Source organism: Callospermophilus lateralis, chromosome 15, assembly GCF_048772815.1.
Source record: "Callospermophilus lateralis isolate mCalLat2 chromosome 15, mCalLat2.hap1, whole genome shotgun sequence".
NCBI lineage: Eukaryota > Metazoa > Chordata > Mammalia > Rodentia > Sciuridae > Callospermophilus > Callospermophilus lateralis.
The window spans coordinates 78,956,384-78,975,010 of NC_135319.1; the positions used below are offsets into that span (position 1 = coordinate 78,956,384).

An 18,627-nucleotide genomic window follows, 5' to 3' on the forward strand; every position below is an offset into this window, starting at 1 on the left:
TTGTTAGACAGTCCTCTGGCAGTGGGGGCCATGGGCTGGCTCTGGACTCTCCACGCCACTCCGGAGCAGGCCAGCCGATTGCCTTGAGCTGACCACCATTACCATCTCTCCAAACTTGCCCGCTACCATCCCTCCCAGCCTCCCCTGGGAAAAAGCCTTTTCACTGCCACACAGTGCCTGGGATGGGGACACACAAAGGTCAGAGGTGGCTCTGACTTCACTAAACAGCAATGCACCCACCCCCCTTCTGAGCCAGGGGCCACCTCGGGGATTCCTAGAGGGGCACAGCCCAGGCTGGCAGGCCAGCCACACACACACACACACACACATACACAATTGCAAAGCCCTTTGAAGGTACAGAATTAGTAAGAGTAATTTCAAGTCCCCTTCCTTTTCAATCTTTGCCTAGAGCAATTTGTGGAATGGGCTTAACATCACAAAAGCCAAAGAACACAAGGAAGAACAGTTATGGGGGAGGGAAACAAGACAATTCTCACTTTCAACACTGACTCCAGTTAGGGTCTTTGTTCCACAAAGAATACATGACAGTTTCATAGGAAGAGGGCTGGTGCTGGGGTCGGCAGACTAGCCATGTGACCTTGGGCCCAAGCCCCAGCTCTGGCATCTGTAAAATGGGGCACCTCTACAGGGTGGCTTTGGGGACTTGAGTGTCCAGTACCCAGCACAGGGCAGGCACATACATTCCTGTCTTTAACATGTAAAGTGTGATTCTGAAGAATCAGGAAGTCCAGGGACGGTGGGCAGGTTCTGCAAGTCCCAGGCAGCTTGATGGGGAGCTCTGAGGCAGGCTGAGCAGCCACTGTAGGAGGCGGGGACTTCTGGAGCCAGGCCCTGACAGCCAGGTCACCTCTGCACTCATCTGACCTGGGAGAGAGGCCCCTCTGTGAAGGCTGGACACAGATGGGCTGTGCCTTCTGAAAGCGCTCTTGTCTTTAAAGCCACCAGCAGGGACTGTGGGGGCCGGGGTCTTAGGAGAGGGCGTGAGAGTCTAGAGCAGGAGGCTGGGGTCAGGAAGGGAGAGATGGGTCTGGGCAGGCAGGGAACAGCACTGGGAACTGGGGACAAGGGAAATGTGTGCTCGCATGCCGTGTCCACACTGTATCTGTGGGTGCACACACGTGCATGCATGTGTGCATAAATGTGTATGCGCACGTGTGCGTGCACACATCCACACTCCTGTGCACATAGTGGGTGAGGGTGAGGATATGGAGAGCTGGCAAAAGCCACAGGGGAGACCTGGTGAGAGGAGGAAGTTCAAAAGCAAACTAGCAGCTCCAAGCCCAGGTCCTAGTCAGCTCTGCAGCCCAAGATCAGCCTCTGGCACTCTCCGGGCCTCAGTGGTCACCTCTGTTTCACATACTCTGCCCAGATGCAGCACAGTAGCACTTCACATGCATTAAGGAACCAACCCAAGATCACTCAGCTCAAAAGGGAGGAAGCCAGGATTCGAGGCCAGAGCCCATGCTCTCGAATGCCAGCCTTGGCCTTTCTGAAGGGCTAACAAACTCTTAGGAACCCCACAATCTACAAGCCTGTCCATCTGGTGGCCCTTCTTATCCTGTATGACCGCCTTTAACCACCTGGACATTTTGCAATAAGGGCTGAGATAACTGCCAGCTCCTCCTAGAACTTGGTCTGGCCAGAATTCTCAAAACATTTAATGGTTTCTCAAAACAGTTAGTGGTTTCACAAAAACAGCTCACCTGCTCCGAAACTGGGGTACTCAGCACTGGGGATAGCCAGTGCCTGGGGCAGGTACCATTTTCAGCCACACTTTAATCAGGTGGTCAGATCTGCTGCTGACAGGCTCCTCATGGTGGTTTTGTTTAGCCAGGTGGCAGGGGACAGCAGGGGAATGATGCTGGAAATGTGTCAATGTGGCCGCGACAGCGAACTGGGCAGCAAAAAGGAGGGAGAGGGTGGCCCTGGCCCTAACAAGCCTCACCAGAGTCCCTTCTTGGTACAGACTTTCTAGAATCATCAAGCTCATCTTTGACTTGGGGCGGCCAGTCCCTCTCCGTGGGCTTCATCAGCATCATATCCTGGCGGGAATGACAGCAGAGGGCCAGGTGCATTTGTGGTGGCGGGAAACCCAGTGCCGTGGTAAGACAGTCCTAGGTGCTGCCACTCACTTGCCAGGTGACCTTGGGTAGTCACCTCTGCCCTCTGCACCTTAACCTCTATTCCTGTAAGATGGGGGCGTGACCACGCCCACGTCACGGCGGGGTTCAGCTGAAAGTCCACAGCCTGTGGTAAATACTTCAGGGATGCAGCGGAAGACACCCCTTTAATAAGAAGCCTGGTGTTGCCTCACGGGGGGCAAAAAGGCAAGTGGATTCCAACCACTGCCCAGTCCCAGCTTCCAAGAAGGATTTGGAAGGAGCAGCAGCAGAGACCAGCGTTCGTTCCCCTGACACTGACCTGGAGCACAGAAAGCCCTGGGCCTGTGAAGGATCTCAGGCCCTCTACCCTGGATGGCATCGCCATCCCTTTAGGAAAAGCTGGGAGCAGAACTGCAGGAGCCCCTGGAGGGAGGCCTGGAGGGAGGCCTGGAGGAAGCCTGCGCCTTGCTCACCCGGAGCCACTGCTCGGCCTGGTCCTTGCTCTGCAGGCCCAGCACAATCACGTCGGCGTTCATGGGCATGATCTTCAGCTTGTGCTCCTTCTTCCGCACTTGCTTCTCCTTGTGAATGACGCTGCTGCCCAGCAAGTTCACGTCTAGCTGAGGGCTGTGGTCCTTGGAGGATTTGTAGCACTGGAAGAGAAAAGAAGCTCATTGCCAGGGACATTGGCCTCACTGGATTCTGCAAAGCAGGGGCCCCTGAATGCTGAATACCCCCCAAGAGCCTGATTTTACCCCAAAAACTAGAAGGCTGGACCCCCTATGGCAGGCCCAGAGCCTCCACTACAAATACCAGCCATCCCATTCCCAGCATCCGACTTCTCCCCAGCCTCAAGTAGGGATGCTCCAGGACCTTGCTCATCCAAATGGCTCAAGGCTGCTCTGAGCCGGGGGCAGGGGGTTCCCAAAATACAATCATGCCCCAACTTGAGATGTTTTGGTCAGCAATGGATTGTCATGATGCGTGGTGGCCCTATCATGAGATAAATTGCCTAATAATGTGGCTGCCTCGGTTTGTGTACGTACACACTGTGATGCTCACGTAGCCATCGCATTGCCGGATGACATGTTTCTCAGACGTGTGCCATCATTAAGCAGCTCATAAGCTTATGTCCCCTGCAGACAACTTAGTTCTCCAAGGTGGAACGGACTTTTCTCACTTCTCTGTATTTGTATTTCTTGCTTGGCTTTCCCAGTAAAGGATCCGTCGGGTGCAAAAAACTAAGCTTATTTCCTGTCTCACCAGGAAGATGTGTTAGCCAAGAAAGGAAGGTACCTTCTTCCTCTCCTAGATAAAGACTTTGGCCTGCAGTAAAGGCTTTACCCTCAATGTAAAATGGGGACCTCGTGGGTTGTTTGACAGGATCACCTTGATAACATTTATACAAAGCAGGGTACATTGTGACCAAAGGAGAATAATAATTCCATGTAACTTTAAGTCAGGAACTAAAACTGATTTTTTTTTTTTTTTTTTTTTTTTTGAGATGAAGTCTATGCTTCCCACGCCGACCTTGAACTTCTGGGCTCAGGTGATCCTCTTGCCTCAGCTTCCCTAGTAGCTGGGACTACAGATGCACAGCCTACACAGCCAGCTCAGAACTGTGAATTTTAATTTAATGTATAGGAAACAAGACTGTCATCAGAGTCCTGTGTCTGGCTCCTTTATGGGTCTTGACTTACAATTAGTAGCTCAAAGTGTTATGGTTTCTGAGAAGATAGCTATGATTCTCATGCTGCTCAGACCACAGCAGTAGCTAGAACTGGGGCTGGTGGTTGGCCTCAGGAAGCCACTGGGCTCCATTGGCTAAAAGGTGATTAAGGACCAGAAGACAGAACGACGTGTCTTTCAAACACGGGTGCATGGGATGGGAAGGATGGGGGAGGTAGTGATAATCACAGCCCCCTTTCAGAGCCTGATGAAAACTACTAGTTCTTTCTAGTCTAGAAAAAACACATTCTTCCGCACTCTCAAAATCCTGCGTGTGATTTCAGGTTGGGAAGCAGTGACAGTCTCCTGACATCAACAGGCTCTGAGCCCCTGGGAGCACACCAGGGAGCACACCAGGGAGCACCTCTCTCCTCCCTGACCCCCGCCCCTGCAAGCAAAGAAGACGGGAACTGACCAGGAGCCTGGTGTCCCTTATCACGCAGAGCTGCTTGGCCCACTGGCCCAGCCACTTCTTGCGCCACAGGAAGGCGCAGATGCGGGCGTCCCGCATCAGCTCGATGCTGGCCTCCGGGGAGGGCCACTGGTAGAGTGCGGCCTTGCCCTTGGTCTCCTCTTCATCGTAGGACTCGTAGGAGCTGCTCACGGCCTCGCCGTCCTCTGCAAGGAAGATGCGCTTGGTCAGGGCCCTGCAGGAAGGTCGTCTCCCTAAACAGGTAACTTTGGGGAGGGCAGCAGGCCTCAGCAGCCCAAGCCCGAGACCACCACCCTCCTGTCCCTCATGCCCTCAAAACAGCCCCACAGCCACCAAGCAAGACCATGGCTGACTTTCTGTCCCTAATTCCCTTTGAGAGGATTCTCACGTGCTGCCTTGGGCCACAAAACCCAAATAACCAAAAACCTGGTCTCTGCCTTTCTGTCTTCTCTGGATTCCCACAGACCAACTGTGCGCTCCCGGAAGCCAGGCGTCCTCTGCAGCCCGTTTTTCCAAGGAAGGATGAAGCCACAGGGGTGGGGATCTTTCCAGGCTCCTCTGGGCCTGGCACTCTGTCATCCTTAGGGTTTGGCAGGAAGAAAAGGCCCTCAGAGCCCTAGCTATGTGCTTTGTAGGTCTCTATCCTGGACCTGGATCTGTCCCAGGTCAGAGAAAAGGCCACGTAAACCACAGCAGGAAACAGCTTTCTGGGAAGATGGTACTTCCGCCCTGAGTATGCTGTCCTGGCCACAGCCCTTCTCAGCAAACCCATTCCGACCCTCCCGACTCTGTTCCCTCCCTCCCTGCCGAACGTCCCTTTACCTGGTTCCTAACTCAAAGCAGTCCTGAGCCCTCCTCACATTGTGAAAGACTCCCCCATCTCAACGCGGCACGAACCAGGCACAGTTCTAGGCACACTCCACCTGCCCGGCTTCTAGTTCCTGCTCCTGCTGCCTCTCCAGGCCTCACCGCTGCATTCAAGGCCACCCCAAACCAGGCAAAGAAAATCCACCGACCAATCCATCACTCGGCCCATCAACCCTCGAACGGCAGCACCTGGGGAAAAGGGACCCAGGATCCCCAGCCCAACCCCCGTCTCAGCGCAGAACTCTTGTTTGTCATAACCTTGATGCTCAGCCTGAAGTCCCCACGGACAGGGAACTGGCTCCCTCCTGATCACTGGACACGCTCCCATTCAGAAAGAGGGCCCAAGGTCTAGTTCCTAGTAACCTCCACATAGCAGTCCTTATTCTGCCCCCCCAACTCAGGTGAGTGACACCTCTCTTCTGTCCCATGACACTCTGATTCAGAAGAGGGAGAGCCCATGGGGCACCTAATTCTTCCCAGAAGACCCCAGCAGCTCTTGTCCTGATAGCTGGGTTCTTGCACACTAAGGTGCAGACCATACTGGAGTTAGAATATAGGAAAATGGAACAAGGTCACTGCAACAGCTATCCTAGGTATGGTGCCAATGAAAATATTATTTTGTTTTAATATTTCTAAAAACAACACTTTATTTTAATGTCTTTTTTTTTAAAGTAGTGTGGTACTACTCCTCTTTCTGACTTAATAAAAAAAAACCTGCATACTTTATAATTTGATACCTATTAAATAAGATGGAAAATCAGCACTACCCAGCAAGGAGACCCTGTGCTGGTAGTAACATAAATTCACACAAGTCTCTCAGAACACAATCGGGCAGCTTGTTTTTTTCAAGAGCCATAAAAAGACCTATGTTCTTTGATCTAATAATCCCAGTCCTCAGAGATGATCCTAGGAAACTAGTTTTTCCAAAAAGAAGAGGGGCTGGAGGTTAGGGTCCCTGGTTGGATCATCCCCAGCAGCATGATAAATAAATAAAGATAAAAAAGAAGAGAGAGGAATGTTACCTGAATGAATCTATTTATTCAAGTGCTATTTAGCTGTCAGCAAAGGGGCCCGGATAAGGAAAGTCTGATTCCATCCACTCAGTGCACCAATGGACCCAGAATCCATCAATGTCTGAACACTAGTCGGCAACTCAATAAACTCCCCGAGATGTGGCAACGGGGAGAAAGCACAATTAGAAGTCTCTATGCAAATAGGTCACGACTGAAATGTAGCTCAGAGGACGCAAAACAGTTGATCTGATAGGGAAGTGGGAACAGGGGGAAAAATCTCATTGTCAATATGACATCATCTGTACAAAAGGTGAAATTTTAAAAAATGACACAATGTCGTTGGGATTCTTCCTCCAGAAACAAAAAATTAAGGGAGGGAAGCTCCAGAGGGCAGCATGAAGGCAGATAAAGCCCCAGTTTGGGCTCCTAAGGTGGCCCTGTGTGTTCTGTGGAGAATTCTGACACCTGCTAGTCCTCCTCCCTGCAGTAAGAGGAAGCTAACTGAGAAGTAACGGCCCGTGGTAGTACCTGAGGCAGCTAGGAGAAAACTTAGGGCAAATGTACTAACAATTGTCTTTATCCCTACGAGGGCTCACGGCACACCATAAATGGAGGATTCTCTTAAAACAGATTCTTGGCTTCCAGGGGGCGCAGGGTGAGCAGGAAAAAAAAGGCAGGATGCTCAGGTGATCCCAGCAGGACTGCGCCCACTGTGTCCTGCGGAAAGTCCTCAGGAACCAAGGGCAGAACAACCATGCAGGCTCCCTTGGAATCATTCACCCATATTTCTGGCGGGGGTCTGTGGAAAGCAGAGCAAACCATGCCCCTGGCAAGACAGCACGTGGCGCACACATGCAGGAGCCATGCATGAGGATGGGAAGAGGACAGTGCCGTCCTCGGGACATGCGCCCATCTCTCCAGGCCAGGCATCAGACACGGCGTCACTAGCATTCCAGTTCTGGGGACAGGCAGTACCCAAGGCGATGGTGGCGTAAATGACTCCTTCAGGCACCTGCACCCAGCTGGGGACTCCAGGAGGGAGAGATCTGCCAGAATGGCCTGCATGGTATCCAGAAGCACGGAGGCAAGAAGAGAGAGACAAGATGAAGAGAGGGACATACCCAAGTACAGAGACCCACATGTGGCAACATGGCCGCCTGTCCACAGAGGTTAGCACTGGATCCTATGAGGGGTTGGCTGGTGCTTTAGGGGAACACTTAGGGGTTCTCTGCTCTCTCTGCTGAGGATTCAGTGGCCCAGAGAAAGGATGGCCAAACACGGAAGGAGCCTGGGTTCCTAAACTACATGGAACCAGAAATACCTAGTGAACTGCTCTGGGAGTGAGAAGCAGATTTGGGTCCTGTCACTAAAAATGGACACTGTGGAGCTATTTGTTACAGCAGCTGCTATGCCCCTAGCAGGAGACATCATGAATGAAGAACCCAATGTCCTGGGCAAGCCATCAGGACACACACTACACATTTGCTTGGAGAGAGGACCCCATCCCAGCAGCACTTGTAGGGACACTGCTGATAAAGCAGGACAAGAATCCAAGAGACTGACCCTGTGGCAGGAAGTCAGCAAAATAGTAATTGGCCAAACAACTAGAGGAAGGGGCTGGAGCCCAGCGCTCCTTCCTCCTGCTGTAACCTGCACATCCCGCTGCCCAAGCAGGTGTGGGGACAGCAGGCAGGAAGTGAGGACAGACCGGCTTGTCATGCAGGAAAGTCCTCCTCTGTAACAAGTGTGGCCACTTCTCCCCAGGTCATCCTCAGACCTTGTCCTGACAGGAGGGACGAGGCCCTCTTCCTGGCCGCCTTACTATGGGTTTCCACAGCTGGGTTTACCTCCACCCCAGGGCTTCCCTGACCCACTCCCCAGGGTGAGCTGAAGCTGTCCTTGTGACAACCTTTAGTCCCAGTTATAAACAACAGGGGGACTCGAGGCCGAGACAAATACCAAGAACCAGGTCTTCCCAACCACTTGTTTGTGTCAAAATAAAGCTTCTGCCTCACAAACAGGCCTGGGGCATGTCTGGGAGGCAGGCCCTGACTGGCACAGGCCACACCCTAGAGAGCCAGGCTTAAGACACACAAAGGTGCTCACTGCAGTGAGTCACTGTCTCTACCTTCAAGATGGGCCCAGACAGCAGCCCCGCACCCTCAGCTGCAGTCTGGAATCACAGCGGGGCAGGTGACTTGGCAACGTCACACGCGCTCAGTGGGAGAAGCCAAGAGGCATCTACCCACAAGGCCAACCTCTCAGACTATCCTCAGGGTGGACAGGCCCTCGCCTCCCACAGTTCCTGGGACTAGAGGCGGCAGGTACAGTGTGAAGGAAGAGGAGAAGCTGACATGGCTCCAAGTCACTGGTGCTGTCTCATCCTGGGTCCTGCTGTTCATGGAACCACACGCCCCTTTCTGCCAAGTTTATTCCCACCAGCAGGGACTGTCACTGTGTGTGTATCTGCAAATCACACTGTGCTTTCAAAACCCTTTCACTTACAAAGGAAGGAAAGAGAAAAAAGAGAAGAAGGGGCTAAGGTTTGGATGTTGACTCTCCTGCAAAGGTCCACGCTGAAGATGTGGTCCCCAGGGTGGAGCTGTTGGGAGGCACTGGAACCTTTAGAAGTAAGGGTCCTGTGGCTGTAGGGCTGTAGGCCTTGCGGGTGTGCTCACAGCGGGGATGGTGGGATCCCAGCTCCTTCCCCTTTGTTCTATTGCTTCTTGGCCATGAGGTAAGGAGCTTGCACTGCCATTCAGCTGCCCACCAGAGACTCCGAGCAATGGGTCTGTCCAGTCTTGAACCGGAACCTCCAAAGTTATGAGCCAAAATAACCCTTTTCTCTTTATAAGTTAGTTATCTCAGCTATTTCTATAGTAAGGGAAAGCTAAGCTCTGATCCAGCTTCCTCAGGCTGAGAACTCTGGCCAAGAATGGATGGTTCCAGCATGGAGCTATCCTGTGTAGCCATTCATACAGGGTGCAGGAGTTAAGTGAGGTCAGTCACTAACCCCATCCAAAGGCTTGCAGTTTCATTTAAAGTTCCAAAGCCCTCACCATGGCCTGCAGCCCTCCACTCCTCATCTTCCCCTACTTCCCCTGTTCTTGCCATGCTGGCCTCTGCCCCAGGGCCTTCGCATATACTGACTCTGTCTAGAAAGTTCTTCCCACAGGTATCTGCCTGATCCATTCGGCACAATATTCAGGGATCTGCCCAAAGTCATGCCATCAGAGAAAAGCACTCCTCTCCTGCCAAAGCCTAGCCTCGGTTCTGTTTTCCTTCCTAACGCTTGGCTTATCACTACACAATGTATTCTGGGTTTATTTGTATCTATTTTCTTTCCAGGGAAGCTGAGGGCTCTTGTCCTGGTCACAGGGTGGGAGTACAACAACTCTGAGTCACAGAAGAACATGAAGCTGAGCTCAGACTCAGTCTGGCCTCCGTTTCCATTGCTTCCCAGGGACGTGCACCCCTTGGCCAACAGATCCTCCTCCACCCTCTTTCTGGGATGAACGGAGGAGATCCAGGTGGGAGCCCAGTCAATACCAGCACCGTGAGCCTGCCCGCTGCGGGCCATCCTCACTCCTCCTGGCAGGCTGGCTGGCTGGCTGTGGGTCTTGGCACCACACTGAAGACCAAAGGCCAAATGCCCTGACCATTTTCTCTGGGAATGGCAGCCCCTCTGCCTTCCAGCCAGGGATGAGTGAGTTGGTGGCCACCAGGTGAGTGGGCCCGACCTCTGGGTTAAAGCAGCGAGTCCCCTCCAGCCCCAGCCGCTGGGACCTACCATTGACCGACGTGTCGTATGGCTCGGCCTCTTCATAGTAACCCTCTGGAGACTCGATCTTGGGGACGGCAGGCTGTTTCCGTTCTGGAATCTGTGGCATGATCGGAGAGAACAGACACCTTCAGAAAAGGCATGCTGGGAGCAACCTGGATCCACCCTATGGGGGAAGGAGGAAGAGTCCAGAGGGAAGGGAAGCCTGCCCGGAGTTCTACCAGGGAGGAGGGGTGGCAAGGAAACCCAGGGATCCCACACAGGGACACAGGCTCTCCAAGCCACTTCCCTCCTCTGCAAAAGAATCATCCCAGGGCCGTTCTGAGCATTCACTGAGACTCAACACTTCCCCACGGGGCCGGCCACACTAACTGCAAGGACACAATGGTCGGGCAGGGGTCTGGGGGTTGGACAGAGAGGGCAGTTGATGTGACAGGAGCCTAATCACTGGACTACTGTCCTGCAGCTGAGACAGGTCTCCATGAAGAGGGTCGGCAGAGGCCAGGCAGCTGCACCACTGAACCTCCAAGCTCCTCCCGGCCTCAGACAGCAGAGCTGGGCAAGCCCAGAGGTGGCTCCAAGGTCTCCAGCCCCAGCAGGAGTAACTCCCTCCCTGGGGGTGCACCTCCCCACACAGGAAGCTACAGGATCACCTGGGCATCTCCTAATCCACCGGGGCCGAGGATGTGGCTGCCGGGCCTCGAACATGCAGCAGGCCACACTGAGAGCTGCGAGCAGAGGACCTTCAGCTTCCTGTGTTCGTCTCAGGGGAAGTGTCTGCTCCTCAGCTGTCCCCAGCCACCAGCCTGAGAAAGGGCAGCCCGGGAGGCCCAGGCAGCTTCCCAGAGTCCAAGGGGGGAACTTCCCCTGCCCTCAGCAGCCAGAGGGTCTTCTCAGACAGCCCTGGGCTCTGCATCGGGCTGGCCAGAGCTCCCGTTGCAGCCTCTGGGAGCCCCCTTTCAGCAGGTGGTGCGAGCCCCCTAAGGGGGTGTGGGGAGATGGCCTCTATGGGGAGAAGCTCAAGGAACCCAAGATCTGACTCTGGATCAGGATCCCACAGCTAGAAGAGTTCAGAGCAGAGAATGATCCTTCTGCACCAGGCAACATTTCATGGGTCTCCCCAAAGCCTCCCTGAAATATCTAAATGGATCAGTCCAGAGGGGAAGTGTCGGACAGTGGTGAGGAACCCAACTTCCTGTGTCAGGCTCAAATCCTGACCTTCCGGCTGTGAGACTCTCAACAAGCTGGGCTTTAGTGCAAAATGGAGTAGAAATACCTGTGTCACAGGGGGTTGTGGTAAGGATAAAACTGGGCTCAGCAATATTAAGCACTCAATAAATATTAATTTTTATTAACCCAAGAAAATAAAATGTAAGAATAGCAAATGGAGAAGTTTCATGTACATGTATTTGGCAGAGGACAAATCAATGTATTCTGGAAGGATACAAAGGGGACTGTTTGGGCCTGACCCAGTGTATGCCAAGCTCTACCTCACCTTGCTACAGAGGAACAAGTCAGAGCCCCAGGTCCCCAGGCTCCTGAGGCAAAAAGCACTAAGGTCAAGTTAAAAGAGAAAATGATTTTCCTAAGAACTCAGGAGAGAGTCCTCTAAACACAGACACATGAAAGACCTGTTATCGGATGTCAAAGGAGAGGGCCCTAAACTCCCCAGGGATCCGAGAAAGGGCTAATATTTGAATCATCGACATCTTTATGATGGGGAAGACAGTGAATATTGAATGAAGATGCAGAAGAGACTTGACTTCAATCCCAGAAATAACTTTCTGACTGTTCAGAGGAAGAGACGAGAAGAAAGTCACCCTGCTCGGGATTTACCAGAGGTCCACAGATTTGTTTTTTTTTTTTGTTTTTCATAAAGAGCCAAGTAGCAAATATCTGGGGGATTTGTGGGCCTGGAGTCTCTTATCTCAGATGTCCAACTCTCCAGTTGCAGCACAGAACAGGAACCCACAGACAATGCCTGCTAAAGCAGCACAGCTGTGTTGCAAAAATCTTCACTTCACTAAAGCAGAGGCAGGGAGACTTGGCCAGAGGGACAGTGCCAACCCTGACTGTAATGAGACAGAGAGTTAAAGATGAGGGGTGGTCCAGATGATAGGAGGCACCCTTGCAGCTCCACATGGCCTGCTCCGAGTGCATGCCCTGTGAAAAGCTCTTGGTGGGGGGTCCCCCTGGGTGCCCACACAGACGGTGGCAATGCCCCTCTATGGGATCAGCTGCTTCTCCCACAGGGCAGCTCACAAGCACCGGTGCATGTTCAGGCCTCCAGAGGAGGTGGGTGGAGATGACTGTGCTGGCCAGAGGTAAACAGTGGCCAGCAACATCTGCTTCTCCTGCCGTGACCACAGCACCTGGCTGCACAGCCAGCAGCCCGGGAAGGCCACAGCTGCCTGAGTCACTGTCCACACCCACGAGGTTGCTCCAGACCTCTGGCTGCCCTTCTGTTGTTGGGAAGGCTCACTCTCCACTGAGCCGAGTTGTAGTGAGGGCCCACACCATTGTAGAGAAAGTCCCAGCTTATGGGTAACAAGCATTCTGAGCCTGGAACAGGCCACAATCCTGGCCTGGCCAGTGGCACTGAGGACTCCAGGCAGACATCTGATCTCTTCTGTAGCACCCATGGGTGGCAGTGGCGAGGAGCCCAGCACTCAGGTGGATGAGCCCCGGGGCACCCAGATGCTGCAGGGTCAGGTTAGGAAGGATGGGGCTCCTGAAGAGGGCAGGTCACAGGGTCACTCCAGGCTCAGGACCTGGGGTGGAGCTGCCACATCCCTCTGATGAGGCAGCTACAGCTCTGGTTCTCATCCTCTCTCTGGCTGCTCCTCACCCCACTCCTCTGCAGCCCTTGGACTACGACCTACAGCTGCTCTGGCCCAGGCTTGACGGAAGAGGCCCAAGGGAGCTCAGACGCGTGCACACTCGTGTGGGCCAGGAGGGGAGAATCCCAGCTCCATGCTACCCTTCCACACACCATGTTGGAACCCCTGAGGGTGGCAGTGGGTGCCTAGGACAGAACAAGGAGGGATCCTAGCACAGGCAGTCCTCACGGGAGGCTGGGAGACCACCTCTGGCACCAGGTTTCTCCCAGATGGCCGTAAGCCTCTCTGGTCAAGCAGTCCCCAGACAAAGATGCCACAGGAAGTCTTCCAGAGGGGGCCACTTGCCTCCCTGCCCCGTACCTCATTCATAGCCCTTTATGCCGCACAGTTGGTACATAAGACTCCAACAGAGTAGTAAAAACTCTGCCAGTGCCCGGGGCTGCCACCCTCACCAGGACCAATTGGTTCAAACCTGTATGCGGGTCCCATTTGTAAAACACACATGTCAACTGGGCCCAGGGACACAGGCTTGTTGTCACAGTGACTCAGGAAGCTGAGGTAGGGGGGTCACAAGTTTGAAGCCAGCCTGGGCAACTGAGTGAGACCCTGTCTCAAAAACAAAAAGGGCTGGGGATGTAGCTCAGGGGTGGTGCTGGGGATTTCGAACCACAGATTTCTAGAAGGCCTGGCCCTCAGCACCAGGGAGCCTGCCTGGCGAACACCCACCCCCCCTCCCACCAGGTGCGGACCCTGCGGCCCCTGCGTGTGGATGGGGCACTTCCACTTGGCAGACGTCTAAGGTGCCCGGGTCCCAATCAGATGCTGGATTCTGGACAGGAAAGTCTGGCCCTGGCCCTGAGCCACTCCCTCATCAGCCTACCACCCAGCAAGAGAGCGAGCCTGGGACACACCAGAAAGCCTTCCATCACACAGAGAACCACAGCTTCTCCCACTGGTCAAAGCCCTGGGCAAGTGGGTGAGAGAGCAGAAGGGAGGTGCTTCTCCCCAGCGCCCCAGAGCACGGGGGCGGGGGGCAAGATGAGGGAAGCCATGCTATCTCTGCCACACAGAAGTGGCAACAAGCCAGATGCAAATCCCCCCACCGTGGGGCCCTCTAAGCTTCTTCCTTCACGTGGAAAACCACGATGAGAACAGCCACCCTTGATGGGTGGGGGGGATGGTGCCTGTGCTCAGGAAGTGGACAGAGCTCAGGGTGGGGCAGTCCCTGGTGACGTCAGCACCACGGGGACACCCAAAGACTAAGATCAGTCCATCAAGGATCACCTAGCCCAAGACAGAGAGTCCCACCAGCCGTCACCAGCCCGAGGGCCCCCATGCAATGGGGAAGGGTCCCAGGCACTGCGGAAGGGCCCTTCGCCTGTGTGGCAGAGTCACACTCCAGTTGGAGGAGACTGCTGCCTCAGCAAAGCGTGAGGGCAGGGGGCGTCCAGAGCCATTCTGGGGTTGGGACCGCTTCAATGGTGACATGAGCTTGAAGATCAGCAATGGGTCATTTGGCTGGAGCTCAGAGGGACCATGGAGTCAGTTTCCTGCCGAGGTGGACCCCAAGGCCCCCTGCCTCCTGCATAAATCCCCCCAGCTGTGGCCCTCTACCTTCTCTAAGAAACCAGCCCAACCACGCTCCATGGGGCACATGCCCGGGTTGGAATCCTGACGCTGCCTACTGTGAGACGTTAGGCTCCTCACCCATAAAACAAGGACGCTGCCACCCACCTCACTGAACGCCAGAAGAATGCCACACAGCGCTGTGTGGCCTACACCCTCAGCCCAGTGACCACCACCAAGAGTGAGACACACGCCAACGTCACTTAACATCAGGAGACACAGAGCTACCGACCTTAAATAACCTTCTCCGGGTGCAAGGGCTAGTGCCTGGCAGCCCTGGCACCTGAACCCATGTCTGCAGAGTTCTATAATCCAACTCACCCATCCATCCACCTATCCGCTCACCCAATAAACGACTATGTGTGTGTGGCCTACTGTGTGCCCCACTGGACATGAAGTAGTAAGTGGAAGACACAGTTCCTGTCCTGGGGAGGAGACAAATAATAAAAAGATCTTGTCAAGAGTGGCAGGTACCATGGAGGGGTGAGGGGTGGTACTAACAGGCAGAGCAAGAGTGGGATGCCCCATGCAGCTCGGCTAGGGAAAGCCTAGGAACATCTGGGAGATAAGGCAGCGACAGTCACAGAAGACCCAGTGGCAGAGGAAGTAGAGTCCCTACAGCAGGTCCCACAGCAGTGGTAGAACCCAGGAGCAGGAGTGAGGCCAGTGGAGAGGGAGCTGGCTGGACGTGCAGGCCCGGAGCAATGTCAAGGAACGTCTTTTTCTAAGTTAATGAGAACCATGGGGAGGTTTCAAGCAGGAAGTGAACAGTGGTAAGATTTACAGTTTCAAAAGGTCACAGTGGCCTGAGCTGGACACCACAGCTGTACGTGGACCCTCTCATGTGACTCTGGGGAAAGGGACCAGCATGGTATTAGACACACGGGGACACTTGATAAAATCTCCCCATTCCCGTCACCTTTAGCATTGGGAATACAGTGGCCCTGGGCCAATGACAAGGCACCTGTGGAGCTTCCTTGGCTCAGTCTCCTTTGCCTCATGCTCTACACATAGAGAATGCTCAGAAAATGCCAGAAACTTGGTACAACACTTCTGAGGACAAGTAGAAATTCCCGGGGCCTAAGTCAGGAAAACGGGGGGCCCTGGATGAACACTTACTGTCTTGGGTGGCGGGAGGTCTGGAAGGCTCTTCTGAGGGGCCAAGGTGTGCTGGCCAGGTCCCCCATTGCTCAATGGGCTCTGCTCCTCAGGCACTGTAGGGAGCAAGAGAGGCGTTGGTGAGGTGTGCCCGGCCCCATGGCTGGGTCTCATTACCCAGGAATGTCTGGTGGCTCGTCCTACCCGTCACATGCCTTCTATTTGAGCAGGTGATAATTACCCAGGAAGGCTGTCCCTGAAGCCAAAGTTGTCTCACCTCCAAGAATAGGGTGCACCAGTGCCTGGTCATGGGCAGATTCCTCAGAAGGAACCATCTTGGGGTTTCTGGCAGGCTCTGCGGTCCCCACCCACCTACCCCATGTCAAAAATGGCCAGCCACAGAGCTGCAGCAACCAGAGCGCGGCCTGGAAGGCACTATATTGAGCTGCTCTTAGCACCGACCCTGTGATTATGGCCGTCTCCTCCCACGGTTGACCCCAAAGGTGAATGACCCTGGGCAGAGTGGGAGTGTCATCAGACAGGTCTGCAGTCCCCAGCTTGGAGGTAGGGGAAGAAGGAGGGGCTTCTACACAAGGAAGTTAGGCCATTACCCCTCTGGGCCCTTGCAAGGGAGTTCGAAGGCCCTTCTGGGCCCCGCCGTTCTGGCCAATCCAGCCAGCTCCAGCCAGACAGCTTGCGCAGTTCTGACCCTTGGAGCTCAGGTGGCTGCCTTCTCCAAGCCTTCTAGGGCTCAGTGCTCTGAAGCCATGTTCCCGCCGCTCTCTAAACCTTGCCATCTGAGTGGCAGGCGTGGGAGTAGGGAAGCAGAGCTTCTTATGCCTCCTCCTTTGCCACTGGGAAGCTGGGCAAACCTCTGGGCCCCCCTGGGGTCCCATCAGACTGGAGATTGAAAGGGAAATAGCCGTGAGCAGAAGATCTAGAGGACAAGGACCAGATGCCACATGTTCTTCCAGTAAAAGAGAAAATGTTCTGCTCACGAGACCCCTTGGTGCATTTTCTTTGAATATTAAAATAGTTGCTCACAGCATTTCTCCTCCCTCCTCCCCTATCAAAAGACACAAAGCTGGAATCGTGGGATCAGCACCGCACACAGCTGTGCTCCCGGCACATCTGAATTATGACTTCCTGTTCTTGGGATGATGCTAGGAAAAGGAGATTGCAGGGACAGATTCCTTCCTCAATGGGCAAGAAGGTGGCGGCCCGCTGAAACACCGAAAATACATCAACCCAAAATACCACCAACCAAAATGCGTCTTCCAAAAATAACTCCTCCAGGCCTGTCTGCACACTGGCTGGAAGGAAGGGGGAGCGAGGGAGCTGAGCCTTGTACTTCCCTCCATCTCCTGTGAGCCAGCCGTCCCAGCCCTGTACCTTTGTCCTGAGACTCAGCATTCTGCCTGTTGACTGTCACTTTGTTCATGTAAATGTACTCCTCATCAGAACCTGCAGGAGGAGAATAAAGACTTTGTGTGACTTCATGTGTGACTTCCAGAGAAAAACAATACCCCCAAGATGCTTTCCTCTGCTTGGGTTCCAGTAAAAGCACTCAGCACTTTAAGTTGGTTAAGATCCATCATAGAGAGCCGAGAGGTTTCCAAACAAGAAACTGCAAACTGCTGACTGCTAGTTTATTAGCCTGGGGTGGCAGGGGACGAGGGGAAGGGCAGGACAGGAAGGACAGCTTTGGGAATGACAATCGGAAGTCGAAGACACTCATACCTCAAAGATCTTCCGCATGTTGCATGTTCCGCCAGGACCTGTCATCTCTAGGTTTCCTACCATTTCATTTACATTTAAAATATTTCCTATCATTCTCATGCTAATCTGAATTACTTGTACGAATTTATTAGAGAGATGACTAGATAAGATAGGTCACTCTAAGGACCAGGAAGTTTCTTTGTCTCCTAGACCCCTAAGTGGGTGCATTTGGCTCCTAGTGGGTGGGGTGCTGAGAGCCAAGTCATGAGTTCTAAGGGTAAGAAGGCTGGTAAGGAGAATGGGGAACCCCATCTACCCCATAGACAGTTGCACAACCCATCCCCTCCTTTAGAATGCCTGTGTGCAGGCATGTCACCTTGTAGTGCCTATGGGGGAGGAGAGCTAGCCTCTGGCCAGCTGCTCAATTTCTAATCCCAGGTATGTTCTTCAGATTCAGTGGAAGGGTTCATCCTAACACCATTCCTCCTCTAAACCCTCCTGAAGTTCTTTTGCAGCCCTCAATCTGCATTTCCTAGAAACTTGTGGCTGATAAATTCCAGTGGTTGGAGAGTGATCCTGAGCCAAGAGACCCAATTCAAACCCCTGGCGAAGGAGGCAGTTGAGGGTTGGTCTGTTCCCTGGCCACAAACCTTCTAGACTCCAGCCAAAGGCCTACAAAACAGCGCAGAGAACCAAGAGATGCAGGAAGAGGCTGGAAGGGTAGTCAGCCCACAGGACTGACACCTCAGTGCCCAGCCCTGCCAGGACAAGTTGGTGGGGGTCACCCTGTGTCAAGAATGGCAGCCGTTTATGGGAGGAAGCTGTGAGGTGTAACTGTGCTCTTCCACCAGCTGAGATACAGGGGAGCCAGTGGCGCCTTTTGCAGAGCACAACTCAGGGGACAAGTGCTCAGCAGCGGGGCCAGGAGGCAACATTCTCTGCTTTTAACAGCATATTTCTGGGCAATTACACCTATCCCTTACACCTCAGTTTCTTGTCTTTACAGTGTGCAAAACAATCATGATGTTTCTACTTAACTGTGAAGTTTTCAAGCATATAAAAGTTAAATATTAGGGGATCTGAAAAAGTAAGCTAGGCTTAGGGCTGACCAATATTACAAATGACAGCCTAAAACATGGCAAATCACACAAAGGCTCAACAATAGGAAAATGGTAAAATAAACCACCGCGCATCAGCCTTCAGAATAGCCAGTCACCTTTGAAAAATAAATGAATAAACGGAGAGTGTGTTAATTGACATAATAGTTTTTAAGGTGATTTTGGAGGATATTTTACATGTTCATATTCTTTTATTTTATTTTATTTTTTAGTTGTAGTTGGACACAATACCTTTATTTTATTTATTTATTTTTTATGAGGTGCTGAGGATCGAACCCAGA

At 53.3% G+C, this 18,627-nt stretch overlaps 1 protein-coding gene across 2 annotated transcripts in view; it reads right to left on the reverse strand.

Moving 5' to 3' along the window:
• Afap1l2 (actin filament associated protein 1 like 2) overlaps window positions 1-18,627 on the reverse strand; it is an 89,658-nt gene that overhangs the window by 12,534 nt on the left and 58,497 nt on the right. For both annotated transcript variants that reach the window (XM_076834147.1, XM_076834148.1), the window contains exons 3-7: window positions 16,902-16,973; window positions 15,531-15,625; window positions 9,955-10,045; window positions 4,267-4,469; window positions 2,597-2,776 (exon numbers count right to left, since the gene is read on the reverse strand). In XM_076834147.1, coding sequence (XP_076690262.1) covers window positions 2,597-2,776; window positions 4,267-4,469; window positions 9,955-10,045; window positions 15,531-15,625; window positions 16,902-16,973 — 641 coding nt within the window. The remainder of the gene's footprint in view (window positions 1-2,596; window positions 2,777-4,266; window positions 4,470-9,954; window positions 10,046-15,530; window positions 15,626-16,901; window positions 16,974-18,627) is intronic.